Raw genomic sequence first — 22,880 nt, 5'->3', positions numbered from 1 at the left:
CCCAGGATGAGGGACATTAGTACAGGATGGGGGATATTACTACATAATGAAAGTGTGTGTGTGTGTGTGTGTGTGTGTGTGTGTGTGTGTGTGTGTGTGTGTGTGTGTGTGTGTGTGTTCACGCACATGTATGTCTTCCAGAGACTATTTTTCATAAAGGGGAGAATGATTAGTGTGATATGGAATGGCCACTCTCTGCTCTCACTACAGAGCAGTGTGTGATTATAAGGCCGGAGTCACACTTGGGCGAGTCTTGCATCGCCTTCACCCGGCACAGCCAAAACACTCTACGGACAGGAGCGTCTCAGCTGCATAGAAATACATGCAGCCGACCCGCTTCTGTCAGGAGACTGTGCAGCTGTGCTGGGTGATGCGACGCAAGACTCACATGAGTCTCTCGCAACTATGACTCTGGCCTAAATAACATATCTGCAGGTTCCTCTCAGCTTCCATTTCACAGGCAGACAGTGTTACAATACAATAGAGCTCAGAAAGCTGCAGCAAATGTGTTTGTTAGGAGACAAACTTTAGTGCTGCTGTTGTGTGTTAATTACATGTCTTACACTGGTGATGCCCTGTTTATTTAAAATAATCCCTGGGAGGCAGATACTCATCCAGATCAGTATTCAGCCCACAGCCTGGAACAGTCCATTTACAGATAGGAAGAAAATCACAGATCATCATCACATATGACAAAATATGCAATTCAGCTTCATATGACGTGTACCTTGTATGATCATCTATATAGCTTAAGGAAGTTGATCCTTTGATCCTAATGACAGATTCCCTTTAATAAACACTTATTTTTCTGGAATATTCTACTTTCAACATAATGAAAGTTAAAAATACAATTCCATTAGAAAGTGATAGATTTACCCAGTAGTTGACCTCGCAGCTGTGGGAATTTGCATGTAGTCTCTCACATTTTTCGATAAGGAGAGTCTTCTCCAGCTCATCAACCTCTGGTATAGCCTCACACCTAGAGAACCTCACAAAGCATTTTCTATTGTGCGGTGTACCACTCTAGATTGAACAAACAAAAAAATTGCATTACCAAAGTGTATCAACATTTAAAAAATAAAAAAAAAAAAAAAAAAAGTTAACTGCTGGATAATCCAGGAATCAACTACTATACAATACGGCTTCTAAGAAACAAGCAAGCTCTAATGACCAGGTACATTTTATTACAGATCATCAATCAATGACATTCCATGGTCAGTACCCTCAAAAAACATTGGAATATTCTCCAGTCAGATTCTATTCTAAAGAAGAATCCTATGACACCCTCTATTGTGGCCAGAAGATCACCCAATCTGGATGACAATTTGATACATAGCCACTTCCAGAAACAAAAGGAGAATGACAGTAGATCACAAATGTTGGGCTTTTTTTCCTTGTGGCCTTTGTAAGGCTTGTGCCAACACAGTAAAAACAAAATCGTTCTCTAATCACAATGGACCTTGGATATTTGATATTCGGAAACATATTACATGCTCAACAAAAAGGTACTATTTACCATGCCAAATGCTCATGTAACAGTTTACGTGGGCCTAACAACATGGAAATTAAAGGTCCGAATACGTTAACATTGTCGTGATATTGTGAAAGCCAAAACCCGCAAAGACGAATCCCAACTTAAAACGATACCCAGACATTTTATAAAAGGAACATACTGTAATCCCCATCAACTCAAATTTAGGAGGATCGATACAGTGGATTTAGGATTCAGAGGGGGAGATCTGGCCAAGGCATTAGCTCGTGTGGAGAGTAGATGGATATTTAGATTGGGCACACTTAGCCCTCAGGGATTAAATGAAACCATGGGATTTGGGGCCTTTTTGTAAGTGCTCAATCTATTTTTGTATGTTTTTAGGGGAATGTGGGGTTATAGAGTATCACTTTGTGATTTTAATCAACTTTTCTATCTCATAGAACAGCCTTATGCTTCTATTGTTAAATCTAATATTGGAGAAGTGACATACAACACTAGCCAATAAAAGCGAGAAAAGAAGAACAAAAAGAAAAGTTTTGTTTATAATGTGATTTGATATTTGGGTTTCTCTTGGCCTATTTGAGTAGTCTTATGTTGTGTATTTATGTCATACTGTGGGTAATTTTGTCTAAAGGGGGGGGGGGGAGCCAGCACTGTGCGAATGGTATGCAAAAAATTTTTTTTAGTGTAAATTCACAATTATTCCAACTGTACTATAATGCAAATTGAGATTTTTAGCTAATGATTGATCAATAATTTGAGTTGCCCCTGCCAACGTCAAGGAAAATCTCTATAGGGGGGGGGGGTCCTACGCTATATTTATATCTTCAATATGCCATACGGCTAACTAATTAAATTAAAAGCAGAACCATATTAAAGCAAAACATATACCCGATTCATGTCAGAACCACTCCCATGCTGCAAAGACAGGCTAAACTGCGAATAAAAGGCAGTCAACGTCCCAGCACGTGCAGCTGTATGCCGCACACACTGGGACAATGTCAAGACTAGCCCTCACTGTGTCCACCCAGCAGCCATGAATGAAGGCGGAACAGACCCAAGCACATGGTGCTTAAATATCAATGCTTGTGGAAAGGGCGTGGTAGCGGTGTGTGAACAGACACCAAATTACCGGTGTATATATATGTAGATAGAAACAGAAGGAATATGCAAACCAAAGTAAGGCGTGCACGGCCTGGGTAATTGTGTCTCACTTCCATTTCCCTCAATGGGGTTGGGTTTTTGTAGGTAACAAACAATAATTGCTAATGGGGTTGTTATATTCATATCGGGCAGATTTTAACTAGCACTGCCTCATTTTTATTTATTATACTTTTCATTATTTCATACTTATTTTGAGGATTTTTCTTCACAAACATCCATTCTTTATTCACCTTATAGCACATTTCTTCATATTAAATCAATTGTGTGATTCTATTTCATTATCTTTTCATGAATTCATGTTATTTATATACATACATTATTTTTTTTTTTCACATTTATAATCAACAACCATGGGTCTATGGCCACTATGTGGGGAGTTATTTAAAATAGGCAATCCACTGTACTTTTATTCACACTTCAATTCATTTGTATTAGAGTTCAGCCACCCTATTCACAGACTCCTTATACATATTACTATGAGGTTATTCATGTATGATTAAAATCCATATCTATTTTCACTGCCCTGTTAAGAGTCCCCCCCCCCCCGAGGTTGTGCGCATGTCTAAAAGTTCCGGACTGCAACTTCCACTCTGCAGCTAATTTTGACTCCACGCTGGTTCCGTTGTCATGTGACTCACTGGAACGCAGCGTGCGTCTCACAGTCGCCGAGAGGAAGTCACTCTCACATCTTGCAGTTCCGGCTTGCGGATGATGCGCAATTTAATTCCGGTGAGTGTAATTCACTTCAGGGAGAGGTACACTATAAAAAGACCGCTACCCTCTACCCTGACATACGCACCCCCGAAGAAGAGACAAAACGTACGTTGGGGTAGAGGGATTTGGACATTACGATCAGTTGTAAGGTTATTACCTTTACTATGACATATAATTATCTGACCGGGAACCTGTGGTTTTCTCATTAGCAGCACTAGCAGCGCCTTATAGCCATAAGAGATGGATTTGAGGAACTAGTAGTCCCAGTCTTTGTATATAGCACTTGGCACTTTAACCCATTGTCAATTTCAGTACTTAATTGAATATGATCCATCTCCATTACTAAACACTATATTGATATAGCTGAATCTAGTATATCTATATAAAATTGATCAATATTGGTAGTTGTGTTATTTTTTCAAAAAAAATTTAATTTATGAACCAGCACTTTTTGCACAGCACTAAGATACCTTATATTACTGATCACTATCTGCACTTTTTATGATGGGCCTATTTATTTAAACAATATATTTACACATTGTAATAAGATGTCAATTTCATTCCGATTAAACGTGCAATTAATCAAATTTTTCTGACATTATCATTTTGCTTCTATGACTTACTTCCATGTCCCTGGGTATTGTATTGTGGAATTACAATTTATTTATAAAATTTTAAAAATATTCTTGAATAAAAAAAAAAAAATTATATATTTTTTTTATATCATGATTTCTTAAAGGGGTTATCCGGCTTCGACATTTTTTTTTTTTATTTCCCTATTGGGCTACATTGGGGCAGGTAAGTAGATAGAGACCACTTACCTGCCCTGCTGTCAGCCCCTCTCCCCCGGCTCAGAGCGGTCATGTGACCGCTCCTGCCGCGATTTTGCTGCTTCCGGTCATTTCATGTCAACATGGGCAGGGCCATGTTGACATGCAAATGTGAAACAGCATGTCGCCTCCCTGCTGGGTGTCTACAGTGTGAAGAGCCCCGCCCCCCTTCCCTGCACCCTCCCACACATTGCCCCACACCTCCAGTAACCTCCCCCTGCACTGCTGTGGGGTCCGTGACCTGGGGGCGGGGCCTGGCAGCAGCTGCCGTGGTGTCAGCGCCAGCACCGGGCCCCCTGCTCAGGATCACACATTCAAATGTACCGGCATCACAGATCACCGATGCCGGTACATTTGAAAGTGCTGATGAGAAGCAGCGCAGCGCAGCTTCTCATCACTGTCCCTCCCGCTGTCTGTGCTCTCTTCAGCACAGCGGTGACGTCACTACTGTGCTGATAGGTCCAGAGCACAGACAGCGCACGAACGTGCAGGAGCGGCGGGGACCGAGGACAGGTGAGTATGTACTCCACATGTGCTCCCGATGGGGATGGGGATGTTGCAGAGCCATATGTGTGCGTGTGCAGAGCCATATGTGTGCGTGTACGGTGCAGAGCCATGTGTGTGCGTGTGCAGAGCCATATGTGTGCGTGTGCAGAGCCATATGTGTGCGTGTGCGGTACAGAGCCATGTGTGTGTGTGCAGAGCCATTGTGTGCGTGTGAGGTGCAGAGCCATGTGTGTGCGTGTACGGTGCAGAGCCATGTGTGTGCGTGTGCAGAGCCATATGTGTGCGTGTGCGGTGCAGAGCCATATGTGTGCGTGTGCAGAGCCATATGTGTGCGTGTGCGGTGCAGAGCCATATGTGTGCGTGTGCGGTGCAGAGCCATATGTGTGCGTGTGCGGTACAGAGCCATATGTGTGCGAGTGCAGAGCCATATGTGTGCATATGTGTGCAGTGCAGAGCCATATGTGTGCGGTACAGAGCCATATGTGTGCAGTACAGAGCCATATGTGTGCGTGTGCAGAGCCATATGTGTGCGTGTGCAGAGCCATATGTGTGCGTGTGCAGAGCCATATGTGTGCGTGTGCAGAGCCATATGTGTGCGTGTGCGGTACAGAGCCATATGTGTGCGTGTGCAGTGCAGAGCCCGATGTGGGGCTGTTATTTGCAATGCTGTAGTGATACCAGGTCAGGTGCTGGGGAAGAATATACTGACAGGGACTGTGTCTGCAGGGGGCGGGCAGAGGGTGAGGCTGGACACTGGGGTGGGGCTGGACACTGAGGCTGGGCGGTGACAGCTCTGACTGAGGTTTTGCACAGGAAGTGGTCATGTTTGCTGGATCTGAATGTAAACAAGAGCTGCAGAGAATAAAGGGATAATTCAAGAGGAACAAAAGTTAGAAAACAAAAAACAACAATGTAGGTGTGATTTATATGACAATACAGCACAGATAAACTCAAAAATTTTTGTTAAGCTAATGTCGGACAACTCCTTTAAGCTTTTTTCAATCTGATATCCAATACTATACACGAAATCTGACATGGGTATAATATCTGACTAATCACTTTTGGGCCTCAAGTAAAATAAAAAATAAATACTTCCGTCCTACAACAGCACGGCTATTCCCAGCAGTTAACGTAATACTGCAGTGTCGGGTTGTGTCGCCCAGGGATATGGGGTACTCTGTCCCGGGCGGTGTACGTCTGGAGGATGTCACGGTGGTGGCCGTTACCCGGCTCAGTGCCGTGGGCCCTTTTTATAAAGGGGGTATATTTACAGAGGATTAAAACGTTCACTCTGACGCCACTTGCGGTGTTGCGGCTATGTGGATGGAGCAGCCGCTGCACAATGTTCGCTGCTGGGGCTGGTTTTAATGGTAGCCTGGATGGTAGGCCCTCCGCAAGCAGGGGCGGGCCCCAGAGGGTAAGTGTTATGACAGATGTTGGAAGAAGGGAGTCCACACAGAAGTTTAGTGCAACCGGTTTTACTCAGTGTCTGGTGATCGTAACTGGGTACCAGAGGCCGGCTGGTTTCACCTCCAGGTTCCCTTCTGTCCAGTGCCAGTTAGTAATCTGGTGCCTTCTTCCTCTGCACCTGTCTCTGGTTAGTGGGTCCCCGAGGTGTAGAGCAACTGGGGGTCCCCATCTGGTGGTATTGTTCCACTGCTGTCCGCCTGACGGTAGTGTGAACCCTGTGGGGTTGGAGTAGTCGTGATTCTTAGGGTCAGCAAGGTCCTTGATGGTCCCCTTGCTGTGCAGGTGTTAACAAACCTGCCTGGAGCTTCTGCTTGTCCAAGGGTCTTGTACCCAGTCGGTGCGTAGTTCCGGGAGTACTCCACCAGCAACTACTCTCCCGGGCACCAGGTTACTGCTCATTACAGGACAGTCCGTCTCCCCACCTTCACAGTCTTACTCCTACTCCATTACTGTCTCTTCCTCCTTACACACAGTCCGCCCCTCCCACCTGGTCAACTAGTGTAGAGGAGTGGCTGCACCTCTAGGCGGCCTCCATTGGTACGACCCTAGCTGGGTACCATTGTATGGGGGATGGTTTGGGAAAACTGGGATTGTGTAGTGATTGTGTTGCACCGACACTGGGTTTCTGGGTCCCTAAGGGGGTAGGCCCTGCATCCTGGTGGGGATGCAGTACCTTGTAGCTCCCCGATTGCTTCAGGGGCGCTACAACATGACTACTGCAGCCAATCAGTAGCCACATCTTTTGATATTCTGATATAATGTGAACTTGTGTCCGAACCCCGAACTTGGACTTTACAGTTATGGGATGGGGCGGCTGTAAAATAAAGAATATAATAAATATTGCCATTATACTTACAGGTCCCGCGACACGTCCTGCACTCTGTCTCCCGCCGCTTCTGCTTCAGAGTACGATCATCGCTGTGCCGCCCGGTAACCAAAGGACCTTTCGTGATGTCATAGCATGTGACCAGTCACGTGTGAATTTTGTATTTTCTCATTGGCAGACTGGTCACATGGCTATGGCGTCATGCTAGGTCCAGTCAGTGCATCTCGCCGATACTCAGTGCATCTCAGTGTATACTCGGCAAGCGCTACGTACCGGCGAGATGCTCGGGCACATGGTCTGCTCCCCGTCCCTGCATGTCGGCGCTCTTTACAGAGTCAGCCCACATGCAGGGATTGGCTGCCACAGCCGGTGAATCCCGGCGCCGGGAATCAGGTGAGCGGAGATCACCGTTGCTATAGTAACCTGCCGGTCAGGAACAGCAATGATCGGACAGACGCGGAAGAAGAAGCACTGAGAGGCAGAGCCTGCAGGACACGTCGCGGGACCTGTAAGTATGATCAGAATGTTTTTTTAATAACGTGTTTTTTTGGGGGGGGGGGGGGGTGTTCGGGTTCGCCCAACCCTATTCATAATTAAACGTATGTGAAGGGGTGGGTTGGGTACAGCAGTAAAACGTTATCTTTTGTCTGTGAATGAAAATTAATACACATTCATCAGATTTAAAAACAAAAACAAAAAATCTAGCTGTCTGAAAAGCTACAGTGTTTGGAAACATACAATTCTAAGATAAAATACGCACACAGAAATATCACATCTGCTCTTACCTTTAAAATAATTTTTCCAAATGGCCACAAAAAGAACACTGCAAGCCTCCAACACAGCACACCTACATTAGGAGTAACACTAAAGGTCACAAGTTTTCAAAATACCAAATGTACTTACTACCTACTGGTAGGAATTTTGTTACTGTAGTTAACATGGTTGAAAGTTTCAAAGTAACTTACGATAAATAAAAAAAATAAAAAGTAAAAACTAAAAATACTATTTTAATATATACTTTTTAGCCAAATTCACGTGGTTTTTTTTTTTAACACCTGTGAAAATCCAGTTCATATGACGCAAGTGGATAGAGTTCTTGTCCAAAGTGCATAAGATTTTTAATTTTTTTTTTTTTTTTTTAAACAAAAAGGATTTGTTACACTGTAATTGGCACTGAGGTTCTTACAAATTAACACATTTATTTTACGAATTTTACCTGTAAAAATTGTGCAGTCAACTACCCCACTACAAACACCACATGGATTATAACCAAAGTGCAAATAAACCAAAAAAAAGTACTACACCCCTCAAATCCTACCCAACAAATTGAGTTTGTTTGTTGGTTTTTTTTTTTTTCATTTCTGCTGCTATAGATTCTCATGCACAAGAAATGAATTCTGAGGTTAGACATACCATATGGGAATCCTATAATGGAGATAAACATCACAACTGAAATTAGTAGATAAAATAGGCTGATCCACCATCCAAACAAGAGCAGATACAGAATATTCCCAAAAGTTACAGTTGAGACTGAAATGGAAGAAAAAAAAAAGGATATCAGATCAAAACATTTCACAATTTTACACATCTCATGTACAAAACAGCATATGCATATCATGTATATTAAAGGGAAAAAGAAAAAAAAAAAGTGTAAGAACTCAAAACATTCAAAAGAAACTTTAGCTGCTCAGAAGTATGAGATTTGTGTCAATGATTTTGAAAGTTTGATAAATGGTTTGAATTACACTTGTCAAGTTCTATGTCCCAAAATGGCCTAGCAAATGTTACTTTTTTGTCTTAGAAGCACAAAATAGGAAGTTTATTAGATCGCTCACCACCCAGACTCCAAATTTGCATTCAGAATTATTTCTATCAGGCAAGGATTCCGAGACATCACAAAAGGTTAAAATCAGGGGGGGTGGGGGGTGGGGGGAGAAAAAAAAAAAAAAGTTAAGTTTCCTGTACTCCCATTTTTAATTTAAGACATATTGCATCACAATTTTTTGTGGCATTGTAATAACTCAGTCACAAGACCTCTATAGTTTGGTGCGTTATGGATGTCAAGGAAGTTCTCCGCTACGTTTTTTCAACGTTCATTCCAGTGCCCCAGTCTCACTTAATTTTGAGTCAAAAAATCAGTTTTTTCATTCTTTATTTGTGGCCCTGCAAAAATTCCTTCCTTGATCTTGGCCTTGCTGATTTGTGGAAACTTGTTTCTGTGGTCTGCAAAACCTTCACCATCACGATCCATTGCATTTACAAAGTTCTTTATCAGACAAAGTTTTAAAGTGGAAGAAGGAACACATTTTTTGGAGTTACCAGAGGCTGATTCAAGATATTCTGTCTTCCAGGAGTCAAACTGTTGATTGGTGGTAACTTTATGAAATTGTTTTTTTTTGTTGTCTTTGTTGTCTCACTTGCAGAGAAAACTCAAAACTTTGTAAAGCAGAGTTGCAACTCAAGAACCTTCATACCACAATAAATATCCACACATTGTTTTCCTAACATTTTTGACAGCTAACGCGCATAATTTTCTTTTTTGTTCCTAGACTTGCTGCAAAAGCAAGAGGAACAGATGGATTTTGTTGCCATTATGCAGAAGTACCACTATTAAAACAAAAAAAAAACAAAACCCCAAAACACTATTGAGGTCTGTGTTCTTGTCAAACTGCATCTAGCAAAGAGTTTGCATTGTTGCACAGTAAACCAAGTCCCTTTCCATTGAAAAGAAAGTGTTCATGCTCCTACTGCCTATGGTAGAGACCTATTTTGGTCCCCAGTTCCAGCAAGTGCCAGCCTTTGATCCTTGAAGCCAAACACTTTGCCTAACTTTGATAGGTTCAGATCAAAAAAATCATTTAGATCAACCTGGTTTAATTTGTGAGGGTCCCCAAACTCATTGCCTAGAAAAGCAGGATCTTCTCGATCAGCTTCTTCAACCAAATCAGAGTCTGAATCTTCTGCTGGATCCATAGGTCCAAGATGTTGGTGGAGTGGGGACTGGGAGCTCTGTGCTATGTAAGGCTATGTGCGCACTAGAAAAGTGGTTTTTCTCAAGACAATTTCTTGAGAAACTTCTGGGAGTTGAAGATTACCGCATCTGTGGTAAAAAAAAACGCACCAAAACCGTGGGAAAAACGCATGCGTTTTTGCCGCAGGTTGGTCCCTGCGTTTTGTTTTTTTTTTATAAATAAAGCATGTTGAAAAAGAGAAAAAAAAAAAGAAATAGGATAGATAGAGAGGGATAGATAGATGGATAGATAGACAGAAGGATAGGGATAGATAGAGGACAGATCAATCAATAGATAGAGTCCCTGTGAGCACACACTGCATTTCTCACGAGCAGTAGTGTGTTCACATTACCGGCCGTGGGAAATGACCTGTGGTCACCTCTGCAGGCTCGTTACGAGGCTGCATTCTGTACAGTGTGTCAGTCGCGACTGGATGCAAGCGTCATAGGACCTCTGTGGATTACGCCGCAGCTGTGTGTTTGGGGGGAGGGGGGAGGGGTTAGGGTGTTAATAAAGGGGTGAAAGAGGGGCTTTTTGTCTTATTTAAAATAAAGGATTTTTCTGTGTTTGTGTTTATTCACTTTACTTACAGGTTAAATCATGAAAGCTCTCTCAGACACTGCCATGATTAAAGCCTGGACTTCGTGGCAGCACTGCGCTGCCATTAACTCGTTATTACCCCGATTGCCACCGCATCACGGCAACAGGAAGAGCCGGGGACAACTCCGGGACTGCCGCATAATGGATGCGACAGTCCCGGGACAGCTGCGGGTTGATATTCTCGGCTGCGGGAGGAGGGGGGGGCAGTAACCCTGGCCCTCGCCCTCTCCAGCTTGAGAATACCGGGCCGCTGCTGTGCGTGTTTACCGCGGCTGTACAGGAAAAATACAGCGGAGCACACTTTTTTTTATATGTCCGTTTGATTTGTATGAGTATTCTATATGTCTGTGTGTGAGTGCGATATGTGTGTATTCTATGTTTGTGATGTGTGTGTGTGTCTGTTTATGCTCTGCTTCCTCTGTCATAATGACATCACTTCCCTGCAAACTGCAGGCAGTGATGAACATTACCGCAGGTAAACCGCGGCTATACCGCACATTTGCTACATGCGTATACCCGCAGTATTTCGCGATTACATTACATTACAGTGAATGGAGTGAAATACCGCAGGTACCTGCGGAAAAGAAGAAGTGACATGCACATTTTCTCAAGAAATTCTGCAGAAAGAATTTTGAGGAAAAAAACCCAGTGTGCGCACAGCTATTTTTTTTTTCCCATAGGTTTTGCTGGGAAATGTCTGCAGAAAGATTACAAACATTTCCCAAGAAATTCCTGCAGCAAAACCGCGGGTAAAACCACAGGTAAAAACGCAGTGTGCGCACAAGGGCTAAGACAAGTTTAATTGCTGAAGGAATGTTTGGATATTTCGCTTAATAATCAAACAAGCTTTGTCATACAGAAATAGCAATCTGTAGAAGGGTCTCTTCGCTCTCTCCATATCATTGGAACTGCAAATGCCTAGTGCCGTAGTTTACTATTGAGCTAATTTATAAAGACGTTTAACAAGATGAGCAGCAAATTTCGGAGGCCTAAAGATTGGATATCGAGACAATTTTGCTATGAAAATACAGGAACTTTTCTTCACCAACGGCATATGCTGCTCTGTAATTTTAAAGTCACTTTGCCACAAATATAACAAAAGATGTTGAGCTATTTAATACAACTGCAAGACATGTTTAACAGAATGTCCTAAGGCACAAGAAAAGAAACAAAATTTATTATAATAGTGTAAGTAAAAGAAAAAACGTAGTGATAAAAATACAACTGATATTCACAAGGACAGTGAGATAATGAAGCTTTTTAGTATGTAACCAAAGTATAAAACCAAACAGACTTCATAAGAATAGTGCAGTTATAACAATCCCAGCACCTAAAATGCAAAAGTAATTTATGAAGTGGCAATGTAGGCTATTTTTTTTTTTTCCCCAAAAAACATTTAAGAAAAATTTGTGCAGATGGGATAATTCTGAATGCAGATTCAGAATCAAAACAGATAAATGGTTTAAGAACAACAGTTATTTAACCCTTTAGTGACGGAGCTAATTTTCACCCTAATGACCAGACCAAATTTTGCAATTCTGACCAGTGTCACTTCATGAGGTTATAACTCTGGAACGCTTCAACGGATCCCGGTGATTCTGAGATTGTTTTTTCGTCACATATTGGACTTCATGTTAGTACCAAATTTAGGACAATATTTTTTGCGTTTATTTATGAAAAAACATGAATATTGGCAAAAATTTTGAAAATTTAGCAATTTTCAACTTTTGAATTTTTATATCGTTAAACCAGAGATTTCTGTGACACAAAATAGTTAATAAATAACATTTCCCACATGTCTACTTTACATCAGCACAATTTTGGAAACAAAATTTTTTTTTGTTAGGAAGTTAGAGGGGTTCAAAGTTTATCAGCGATTTCTCATTTTTACATCAAAATTTACAAAACCATTTTTTTAGGGACCACATCACATTTGAAGTGACTTCAATAGGCCTAGATGACAGAAAATACCCAAAAGTGACACCATTCTAAAAACTGCACCCCCCAAAGTACTCAAAACCACATTCAAGAAGTTTATTAACCCTTCAGGTGCTTCACATGAACAAAAGCAATGTGGAATGAAAAAAAGCAAAAATTAAATTTTACCTAAAAATGTTGCTCTAACCCAAATGTATTCACTTTTAGAAGAAATAGCACAACAAAATGGACCCCAAAACTTGTTCCCCACTTTCTTATGAGTGCGCCGATACCCCACATGTGGTCAGAAACCTCTGTTTGGACAAATGGGAGGGCTCGGAACAGAAGGAGCAATATTTGAATTTTGGAAAGCAAATTTGGCTGAAATAGATTGCGGGCACCATGTTGCATTTACAGGTCCGCTAAGGTACCTAAACAGAAGAAACCCCTCACAAGTGATGCCATTTTGGAAACTAGACCCCTCAAGGCTTCTATCTAGGGGTATAGTGAGCATTTTAGATCCACAGGTACTTCACAGATTTTGTTAACGTTACGTTGTCATATTGAAAATTTTAATAATTTTCTCAAAAATGTTGCTTTAGCATCAATTTTCTCACTTTTTCAAAAGGTAATTCCAAAAATTTGACCTCAAAGTTTGTTAACCACTTTTTTATGAGCGCGGTGATACCTCACATGTGGTCTGAAACCTTTGTTTGGACAAATGGGAGGGCTTGGAACGAAAGGAGCAATATTTGAATTTTGGAAAGGAAATTTGGCTGAAAAAGATTGCGGGCACCATGTCACATTTGGAGGACCCCTAAGGTACCTAAACAGCAGAAACCCCGCACAAGTGACCCCATTTTGGAAACTAGGCCCCTCAAGGAATTTATCTAGATGTTTGGTGAGTACCCTGAACCCCCAGGTGCTTCACAGAATTTTATAACGTTGAGCCATGAAAAAAAAAAAAAATAAAATTTTACCACAAAATTGTTATTTCAACCAGGTAGCTTTTTTTTTTACAAGAGTAAAAGGAAAAAATTCAGCATAACATTTATTGTGCAATTTCTCCTGAGTTTGGCGATACCTTATATGTGGTGGAAATCAACTGTTTGGGCGCATGGCAGGGCTCGGAAGGGAAGGAGTGCCATTTGACTGCAAAATTGGCTGGAATCAATAGCGGACGCCAGGTTGCATTTGGAGAGCCCCTGAGGTGCCTAAACAGTGGCGGTCCCCCACAAGTGACTCCATTCTGGAAACAAGACACCTCAAGGCTTTTATCTAGGTGTATAGTGAGCAGTTTGAATCCAAGAGTACTTCACAGAATTTGATAAGCTTAGGTTGCCATATTGAAAATTTTCATTTTTTTCACAAAAATGTTGCTTCAGCATCAAATTTCTCACTTTTTCAAGAGGCAACAACAAAACGTGGACCCCACAGGTTGTTATCCATTGTCTTATGAGCACAGGGATACCCCACATGTGGCCAAAAACCTCTGTTTGGATAAATGGGAGGGCTTGGAATGGAAGGAGCACCATTTGAATTCTGGAAAAGTTGAAATAAATTGCGGGCACCATATCACATTTGCAGGGCCCCTTGGGTACCTATACATTAGAAACCCCCCACAAGTGACCCCATTTTGGAAACTGGATTTTATTCAGGAGTATAGTAAGCATTTTGAATCCACAGGTACTTCACAAAAATTTTGCTGTAGCAACAAATGTCTCACTTTTAGGCTATGTGGCCATGATCCAGCGACACGGCGTCTAGTACACAGTGTCAGCCTCCTGCAGAGATGTGAGTGTTGTCCATGGGAGAACGCAGCTGCCCATGATTTGGGTTCAGGCCGCTGTGGAGCTCTATGCTACCTGCAGAGAACACTCATCTCCGCAGCATAAATTGACATGCTGAGGCTCGGGAAGCTGCGCCACAGGTCGGTTTATGCTGCGGAGAAAAGAAGCACATTGGGCAAGCACATTGGGCATGGGATTTCTAAAAATCCTTCCACTGTGCTTCTACTGCACAATGCAGCGCTATGGACACAGGGACACACTATGGACACACTCTGCGCCCAAAACGCTGCAAATCCCGATTATGGGCGCACAGCCTAAAATGCTACAATGGATGAATGGATACATGTCAAACATATATAACGTCCCACCCCCTGCATATTCTAAGCTGGCGCCCTTTAGTGCCTTTCATGTGGCACTAAAGGGTGCCTAGCCTTGTATTTAGCCCCCCAAAAAATTAATAATTAAAATAAACGACGTGGGGTCCCCCCTATTTTTGATACCCAGCTAGGGTAAAGCAGACAGCTGTAGCCTGCAAACCACAGCTGACAGCTTCACCTTGTCTGGTGATCAATTTGGAGGGCTCCCCAGGTGTTTTTTTAAAAAAAAAACAAAAAACGTGGGGTCCCCCCAAATTAGATCACCAGCCAAGGTGAAGCGGACAGCTGGGGTCTGGTATTCTCAGGGTGGGAAGAGCCATGGTTATTGGACTCTTCCCAGCCTAAAAATAGCAGGCCGCAGCCGCCCCAGAAGTGGCGCATCCATTAGATGCGCCAATCCTGGCGCTTCGCCCCAGCTCATCCCGCGCCCTGGTGCGGTGGCAGACGGGGTAATATATGGGGTTGATACCAGCTGTAATGTCACCTGGCATCAAGCCCTGGGGTTAGTGATGTCACGGCATCTGAACAGATACCCGACATCACTAACCCAGTAAGTAATAGAAAAAAATAAAGACAAAAAAAAATTTATTTGAAAAAACACTCCCCGAAACATTCCTCTTTCCCCAATTTATTGAAAATAAAGAAATTCCGGTCGCTGTAATCCATTTTGGAGGTCCCTCGGCGACTCTGGATCTTCTAGAATATGGAGGGCACGTTCAGGGAACGTATCCCCCATTTTATGGAAGAGCAAGCTCTCCATGAGCAGTGTGGGTGCAGTAATCTGAGAATTACTGCACTCACACTGCCCCGGTCCAACTTAGGGCAGAGTGACCTGCAGTAACCTCATTCCAGAATATGAGGGGCACGCTCACAGAACGTACCCCCCATTTTCTGGAACAGCAGTCTCTCCATGTGAGGACCACACTCCTCACATGGAGAGACTGCTGATTACTGCACTCACTCTCCCCCGGTCCACAGTGGAGAGCCTGTGCAGCAGCGACGTCAGCGTCCCAGGGATCCAGCTGACAGCCGCTGTCTGCACATGCGCCGCCAGCATTCAAGAAGGAGGCGGCGTGATCGCGGGACGGATCACCAGACAGGTAACGTATGACCGGGGGCTGGGGCTGGGGGGGGTGACCTAGCGGGACCTGGGGACTTGGGGGCACCTTGGGACTTGGGGGCACCTTTCTGTCGCATGTGACGTGTCACATGCAGCAGAAAGAGCAGAATGAATGCGGCTGCGCGGCGCCGCCATTTTCCACGCTCCGGAGGGGGGAGGGGGGAGGCGGCTCTGGAGACCGGAGGGGGCTCCGGGGACCAGAGATCTCCGGTGTACCGGAGGAGGGGTCAGGGGGAGGACATTTCCCTCCGATCTGAAATGTTTGACCATTTCAGATCGGAGGGAAATGACTGCAGAGCCGGCGGCGGCTGCAGTTTTCTGTGCGCTTCGGCGCCATTTTGGATGTCCGGTGGGGGTAAGGGTGGGGGTGGGGGGACTCTCCGGTACCGGGGGCTTTGGGGGCACTAGGGGTTTAGATTTCTTTCTCATCTGACATGTTTGATCATGTCAGATGAAAAAGAAATCAGTTTTACCGGCCATTTCTTTTTTTTTCATGTGTTCGTCGGTATACGGTGTATACCGGCGATCACATGGTCGGGGTCCAAAAAAAACACCCCGATTCATAATCTGGGGGGTCTCAGCTACCCTCGGTAGCTGAAACCCCCGAGATTTTCGGTCGCTGGGGGGCGCTACAGGGCTTTTTCGGGCCGCCGCTTTAAAGCGGCGGAACAGAATAAGTACCCTGTTTTGCCGCCGCTTTAAGTCGTACGGCCGTCGTTATGAGGTTAAACAAAATCTTTGTTGATCAGCGATAATCTTTCATCGTGAAAAAAGAAGGGAATTTTGTTACTTACCGTAAATTCCTTTTCTTCTAGCTCCTATTGGGAGACCCAGACGATTGGGTGTATAGCTACTGCCTCCGGAGGCCACACAAAGCATTACACTAAAAAGTGTAAGGCCCCTCCCCTTCTGGCTATACACCCCCCGTGGGATCACGGGCTGATCAGTTTTAGTGCTAAAGCAAGAAGGAGGAAAGCCAATAACTGGTTTAAACAAATTCACTCCGAAGTAACATCGGAGAACTGAAAACCGTTTAACATGAACAACATGTGTACCCGAAAAACAACCCAAAAAAATCCCGAAGGACAACAGGGCGGGTGCTGGGTCTCCCAATAGGAGCTAGAAGAAAAGGAATTTACGGTAAGTAACAAAATTCCCTTCTTCGGCGCTCCATTGGGAGACCCAGACGATTGGGACGTCCAAAAGCAGTCCCTGGGTGGGTACAGTAATACCTCATGTTAGCGCCGCAAAGACAGCCCTCCCCTACGGGGAGGCAACTGCCGCCTGCAGGACTCGTCTACCTAGGCTGGCGTCCGCTGAAGCATAGGTATGCACCTGATAATGTTTGGTGAAAGTGTGCAGACTCGACCAGGTAGCTGCCTGGCACACCTGTTGAGCCGTAACCTGGTGTCGTAATGCCCAGGACGCACCCACGGCTCTGGTTGAATGGGCCTTCAGCCCTGATGGAACCGGAAGCCCAGCAGAACGGTAGGCTTCAAGAATTGGTTCTTTGATCCATCGAGCCAGGGTGGCTTTGGAAGTCTGCGACCCTTTGCGCTTACCAGCGACAAGGACAAAGAGTGCATCCGAGCGGCGCAAAGGCGCCGTGCGGGAGATGTAGATCCTGAGTGCTCTCACCAGATCTAACAAATGTAAATCCTTTTCATACCGATGAACTGGATGAGGACAAAAGGAAGGCAAGGAGATATCCTGATTAAGACGAAAAGAGGATACCACCTTAGGGAGAAACTCCTGAATGGGGCGCAGTACTACCTTGTCCTGGTGGCACACCAGGAAGGGAGCCTTGGATGACAGCGCTGCTAGCTCAGACACTCTCCGAAGAGACGTGACCGCTACTAGAAAAGTCACTTTCTGTGAGAGTCGAGAAAGTGAAACCTCCCTCAGAGGCTCGAAGGGCGGCTTCTGGAGAGCAACTAGTACCCTGTTTAGATCCCATGGATCTAACGGCCGCCTGTACGGAGGAACGATATGACAAACCCCCTGAAGGAACGTGCGCACCTGAGGAAGTCGTGCTAGACGCTTCTGAAAAAACACGGATAGTGCCGAGACCTGCCCTTTAAGGGAGCCAAGCGACAAGCCCTTTTCCAACCCAGATTGCAGGAAGGAAAGAAAAGTAGGCAATGCGAATGGCCAGGGGGAAACTCCTTGTGCAGAGCACCAGGATAAGAATCCTCCACGTTCTGTGGTAGATCTTAGCAGAAGTGGACTTCCTAGCCTGTCTCATGGTGGCGACGACCCCCTGGGATAATCCTGAAGACGCTAGTATCCAGGACTCAATGGCCACACAGTCAGGTTCAGGGCCGCAGAATTCCGATGGAAAAACGGCCCTTGGGACAGTAAGTCTGGTCGGTCTGGTAGTGCCCACGGTTGGCCGACCGTGAGATGCCACAGATCCGGGTACCACGACCTCCTCGGCCAGTCTGGGGCGACGAGTATGACGCGGCTGCAATCGGATCTGATCTTGCGTAGCACTCTGGGCAAGAATGCCAGAGGGGGAAACACATAAGGGAGCCGGAACTGCGACCAATCCTGCACTAAGGCGTCTGCCGCCAGAGCTCTTTGATCGCGAGACCGCGCCATGAAGGTCGGAACCTTGTTGTTGTGCCGAGACGCCATTAGGTCGACGTCCGGCACCCCCCAACGGCGACAGATTTCCTGAAACACGTCCGGGTGAAGGGACCATTCCCCTGCGTCCATCCCTTGGCGACTGAGGAAGTCTGCTTCCCAGTTTTCTACGCCCGGGATGTGAACCGCGGATATGGTGGATGCTCCGTCCTCCACCCACATCAGAATCCGCCGGACTTCCTGGAAGGCTTGCCGACTGCGTGTCCCTCCTTGGTGGTTGATATATGCCACCGCTGTGGAGTTGTCCGACTGAATTCGGATTTGCTTTCCTTCCAGCCACTGCTGGAAGGCTAGTAGGGCAAGATACACTGCTCTGATTTCCAGAACATTGATCTGAAGGGTGGACTCCTGCTGAGTCCACGTACCCTGAGCCCTGTGGTGGAGAAACACTGCTCCCCACCCTGACAGACTCGCGTCTGTCGTGACCACCGCCCAGGATGGTGGTAGGAAGGATCTTCCCTGTGATAATGAGTTGGGAAGAAGCCACCACTGCAGAGAGTCCTTGGCCGTCTAGGAAAGGGGGGACCTTCCTGTCCAGGGATGTTGACTTCCCGTCCCATTGGCGGAGAATGTCCCATTGAAGTGGACGCAGATGAAACTGCGCAAACGGGACTGCCTCCATTGCTGCCCCCATCTTCCCTAGGAAGTGCATGAGGCGCCTTAAGGGGTGCGACTGACCCTGAAGGAGAGACTGCACCCCTGTCTGTAGTGAACGCTGCTTGTCCAGCGGAAGCTTCACTATCGCTGAGAGAGTATGAAACTCCATGCCAAGATACGTCAGTGACTGGGTCGGGGACAGATTTGACTTGGAAAAGTTGATGATCCACCCGAAAGCCTGGAGAGTCTCCAGCGCAACCGTCAGGCTGAGTTGGCATGCCTCTTGAGAGGGTGCCTTGACAAGGAGATCGTCCAAGTAAGGGATCACCGAGTGTCCCTGAGAGTGCAAGACCGCTACCACTGCCGCCATGACCTTGGTGAAAACCCGTGGGGCTGTCGCCAGACCAAAAGGCAGCGCTACGAACTGAAGATGGTCGTCTCCTATCACGAAGCGTAGAAAACGCTGGTGCTCTGGAGAAATCGGCACGTGGAGATAAGCATCTTTGATATCTATTGATGCTAGGTAATCTCCTTGAGACATTGAGGCAATGACGGAGCGGAGGGATTCCATCCGGAACCGCCTGGTTTTCACATGCTTGTTGAGCAGTTTTAGGTCCAGAACAGGACGGAACGAGCCGTCCTTTTTTGGCACCCCAAACAGATTGGAGTAAAAACCTTGACCTTGTTCCTGAAGAGGAACAGGAATCACCACTCCGTCTGCTGTTAGAGAGCCTACCGCCTGCAGAAGGGCATCGAATCGGTCGGGATGTGGGGAAGTTCTGAAGAACCGAGGCGGAGGACGAGAATTGAACTCTATCCTGTACCCGTGAGACAAAACGTCTGTTACCCACCGGTCTTTGACCTGTGGCGGCCAAATGTCGCAAAAGCGGGAGAGCCTGCCACCGACCGAGGATGCGGAGAGAGGAGGCCGAAAGTCATGAGGAAGCCGGCTTGGAAGCGGTTCCTCCGGTTGCTTTCTTTGGGCGTGAGTGAGTCCGCCAGGAATCTGAGCTCCTTTGCTCCTTCTGAGTCCCTTTGGACGAGGAGAATGGGGCCTTGCCCGAGCCTCGAAAGGACCGAAACCTCGACTGTCCCCTCCTCTGTGGAGGTTTGCTTGATCTGGGCTGGGGTAAAGAAGAGTCCTTACCCTTGGACTGTTTAATGATTTCAGCCAATTGCTCACCAAACAGTCTGTCTCCAGATAATGGCAAGCTGGTTAAACATTTTTTGGAAGCAGAATCTGCTTTCCATTCCTTTAACCACAATGCTCTGCGCAAAACCACAGAATTGGCGGACGCCATTGAGGTACGGCTCGTAGAGTCCAAGACAGCATTGATAGCGTAGGTCGCAAACGCAGACATTTGCGAAGTTAAGGACGCCACTTGCGGCACTGCTGGACGTATGATAGAGTCCACCTGTGCCAGACCAGCTGAAATAGCTTGGAGTGCCCACACGGCCGCGAATGCTGGAGCAAACGACGCGCCGATAGCTTCATAGACAGATTTCAACCAAAGGTCCATCTGTCTGTCATTGGCATCTTTCAGTGAAGCCCCGTCTTCCACTGCCACAATGGATCTAGCCGCAAGCCTGGAGATTGGGAGGTCCACCTTTGGACACTGGGTCCAGCGTTTGACCACGTCAGGGGGAAAGGGATAACGTGTATCCTTAAGACGTTTGGAGAAACGCTTGTCTGGATAAGCGTGATGTTTCTGGACTGATTCTCTGAAGTCAGCGTGGTCCAGAAACGTACTCAATTTACGCTTGGGATACCTGAAATGGAACTTCTCCTGCTGTGCAGCTGCCTCTTCTGCTGAAGGGGCTGGGGGAGAAATATCCAACAGTCTATTGATGGCCGCTATAAGGTCATTTACCATGGCGTCACCATCAGGAGTATCCAGATTGAGAGCGGTCTCAGGAGTAGACTCCTGATCCTCTATCTCTGCCTCATCATACAGAGACTCTTGTCGCTGAGACCCTGACCAGCGTGATGACGTGGAGGGTCTCTCCCAGCGAGCTCGCTTAGGCTGCCTGGGACTGTCATCCGAGTCAGAGCCATCAGCCTGTGATGCTTGGGACCCCCTTGGAGCACGGATTAGTTCCAACTGAGGGGGACCGGGGAGCATTGACTCAGCAGTGACCATGGTCTGAGTGACTGGCCTGGACTGCAATGTGTCTAGGATTTTTGTCATAGTCACAGACATCTTATCAGCAAAAAGTGCAAACTCTGTCCCCGTCACCGGGACAGGGTTCACCGGTGTCTCTGCCTGGGACACTACTACCATAGACTCCGGCTGCCGAAGTGGCACAGGGACCGAACATTGCACACAATGGGGGTCAGTGGAACCTGCCGGTAGATCAGCCCCACATGCGGTACAGGCAGCATATGAAGCCCGTGCTTTGGCACCCTTGCGTTTTGCGGATGACATGTTGTTGTCTCCTTAGAGCAGTATAGGGGTATAAGCCAAGAAGCGACCGTACAGTGCAATATATCTATGGTACAGTGACAAAAAGTACACCAAATAACACTGTGGCACTAGTGGGGCCAGCACTTATGTGCTGCTTACCGCCCGCTAAAGAGCGGGTGTGTGGTCGCCAAATCCCTAGTCTGGGTCTCCCAGAGCCTGTGTCCGTTCTCCAGCCAGACTGCATGCAGGAATGGCTGCCGGCGTCCTGTGGAGAGGGGCGGGCCCTGGGCGTATACAGACAAAGAGCGGGAAGCTTGCGTCCCACTGTGCCCAGTGAGAGGGCTGGAGTATGTAAATAAGACTCCAGCCCTCGGCGCTGACTATTGTACAGCGTCTCTCCCTTTCCCTGATTGACAGGGAGGGGGCGGGAACGAAGCGGAGCTAGGCCGCAAAAGCCGTGGACTAAATTTATAAGCGCCGCCGTCGTAAAAGCACGGTCGGCGCGAAGTCCCCGGCGCACCACAAATCCCAGCCGCGCCGCCGCTCCCGGGGCGGCCGGCGCGGTAGTTCCCAACACATAACGTCACTCAGCTAAGCTGCAGTGACCTGACCCCAGCGCGCAGCGCTACTGTCCCCGGCGCACTAGCACACCCAGCAAGCCTGGAGTGTGCCTGTGCCTGCCTAAACGGGGACACAGAGTACCTGAATGATGCAGGGCCTTGTCCCTGAATGGTACCCAGCTCCGTATCCAGCAGGATCTCCGGGTCTGTGGATGGAGCCCGGCCTCAGGGCTTGGGGGCCGGTAAGATCCCACTTCCACAGAGCCCTTCAAGGGGATGTGGAAGGAAAACAGCATGTGGGCTCCAGCCTCCGTACCCGCAATGGGTACCTCAACCTTAACAAACCACAAGTGGGGAGAGAAGGGAGCATGCTGGGGGCCCTATATGGGCCCTCTTTTCTTCCATCCGATATAGTCAGCAGCTACTGCTGACTAAACAGTGGAGCTATGCGTGGATGTCAGCCTCCTTCGCACAAAGCTTGAAAACTGATCAGCCCGTGATCCCACGGGGGGTGTATAGCCAGAAGGGGAGGGGCCTTACACTTTTTAGTGTAATGCTTTGTGTGGCCTCCGGAGGCAGTAGCTATACACCCAATCGTCTGGGTCTCCCAATGGAGCGCCGAAGAAAAAAAAAAACTTCCGTGGAACACAAAACGTTGAAAAGACTGTCCATCTCCCTATGAATGTACAAAATGCTTGTTCATTGGGCAAAATTGTTTTTCAGCAGCTTTAAATATCACTCTGGCACATCATACTGTGCAAACAGGATGCACACTGCCGAGAACAATGGCAACCTATAGGCACAGATCTAGTGTAGATCGTTCAGTGCGGATGGGTATTGCAGTCTGCATGTGT

At 46.4% G+C, this 22,880-nt stretch overlaps 1 protein-coding gene across 2 annotated transcripts in view; it reads right to left on the bottom strand.

Moving 5' to 3' along the window:
- The window catches only part of LOC142301589 (uncharacterized), a 154,027-nt gene that overhangs the window by 87,475 nt on the left and 43,672 nt on the right, over window positions 1–22,880 (bottom strand). For both annotated transcript variants that reach the window (XM_075342615.1, XM_075342616.1), the window contains exons 5-7: window positions 8,417–8,533; window positions 7,789–7,850; window positions 877–1,023 (exon numbers count right to left, since the gene is read on the bottom strand). In XM_075342615.1, coding sequence (XP_075198730.1) covers window positions 877–1,023; window positions 7,789–7,850; window positions 8,417–8,533 — 326 coding nt within the window. The remainder of the gene's footprint in view (window positions 1–876; window positions 1,024–7,788; window positions 7,851–8,416; window positions 8,534–22,880) is intronic.

Source organism: Anomaloglossus baeobatrachus, chromosome 4 (assembly GCF_048569485.1).
Source record: "Anomaloglossus baeobatrachus isolate aAnoBae1 chromosome 4, aAnoBae1.hap1, whole genome shotgun sequence".
Lineage (NCBI taxonomy): Eukaryota > Metazoa > Chordata > Amphibia > Anura > Aromobatidae > Anomaloglossus > Anomaloglossus baeobatrachus.
Note: the sequence above shows the minus strand (reverse complement) of the source record. Positions and strands in the feature narration are given on the sequence as shown.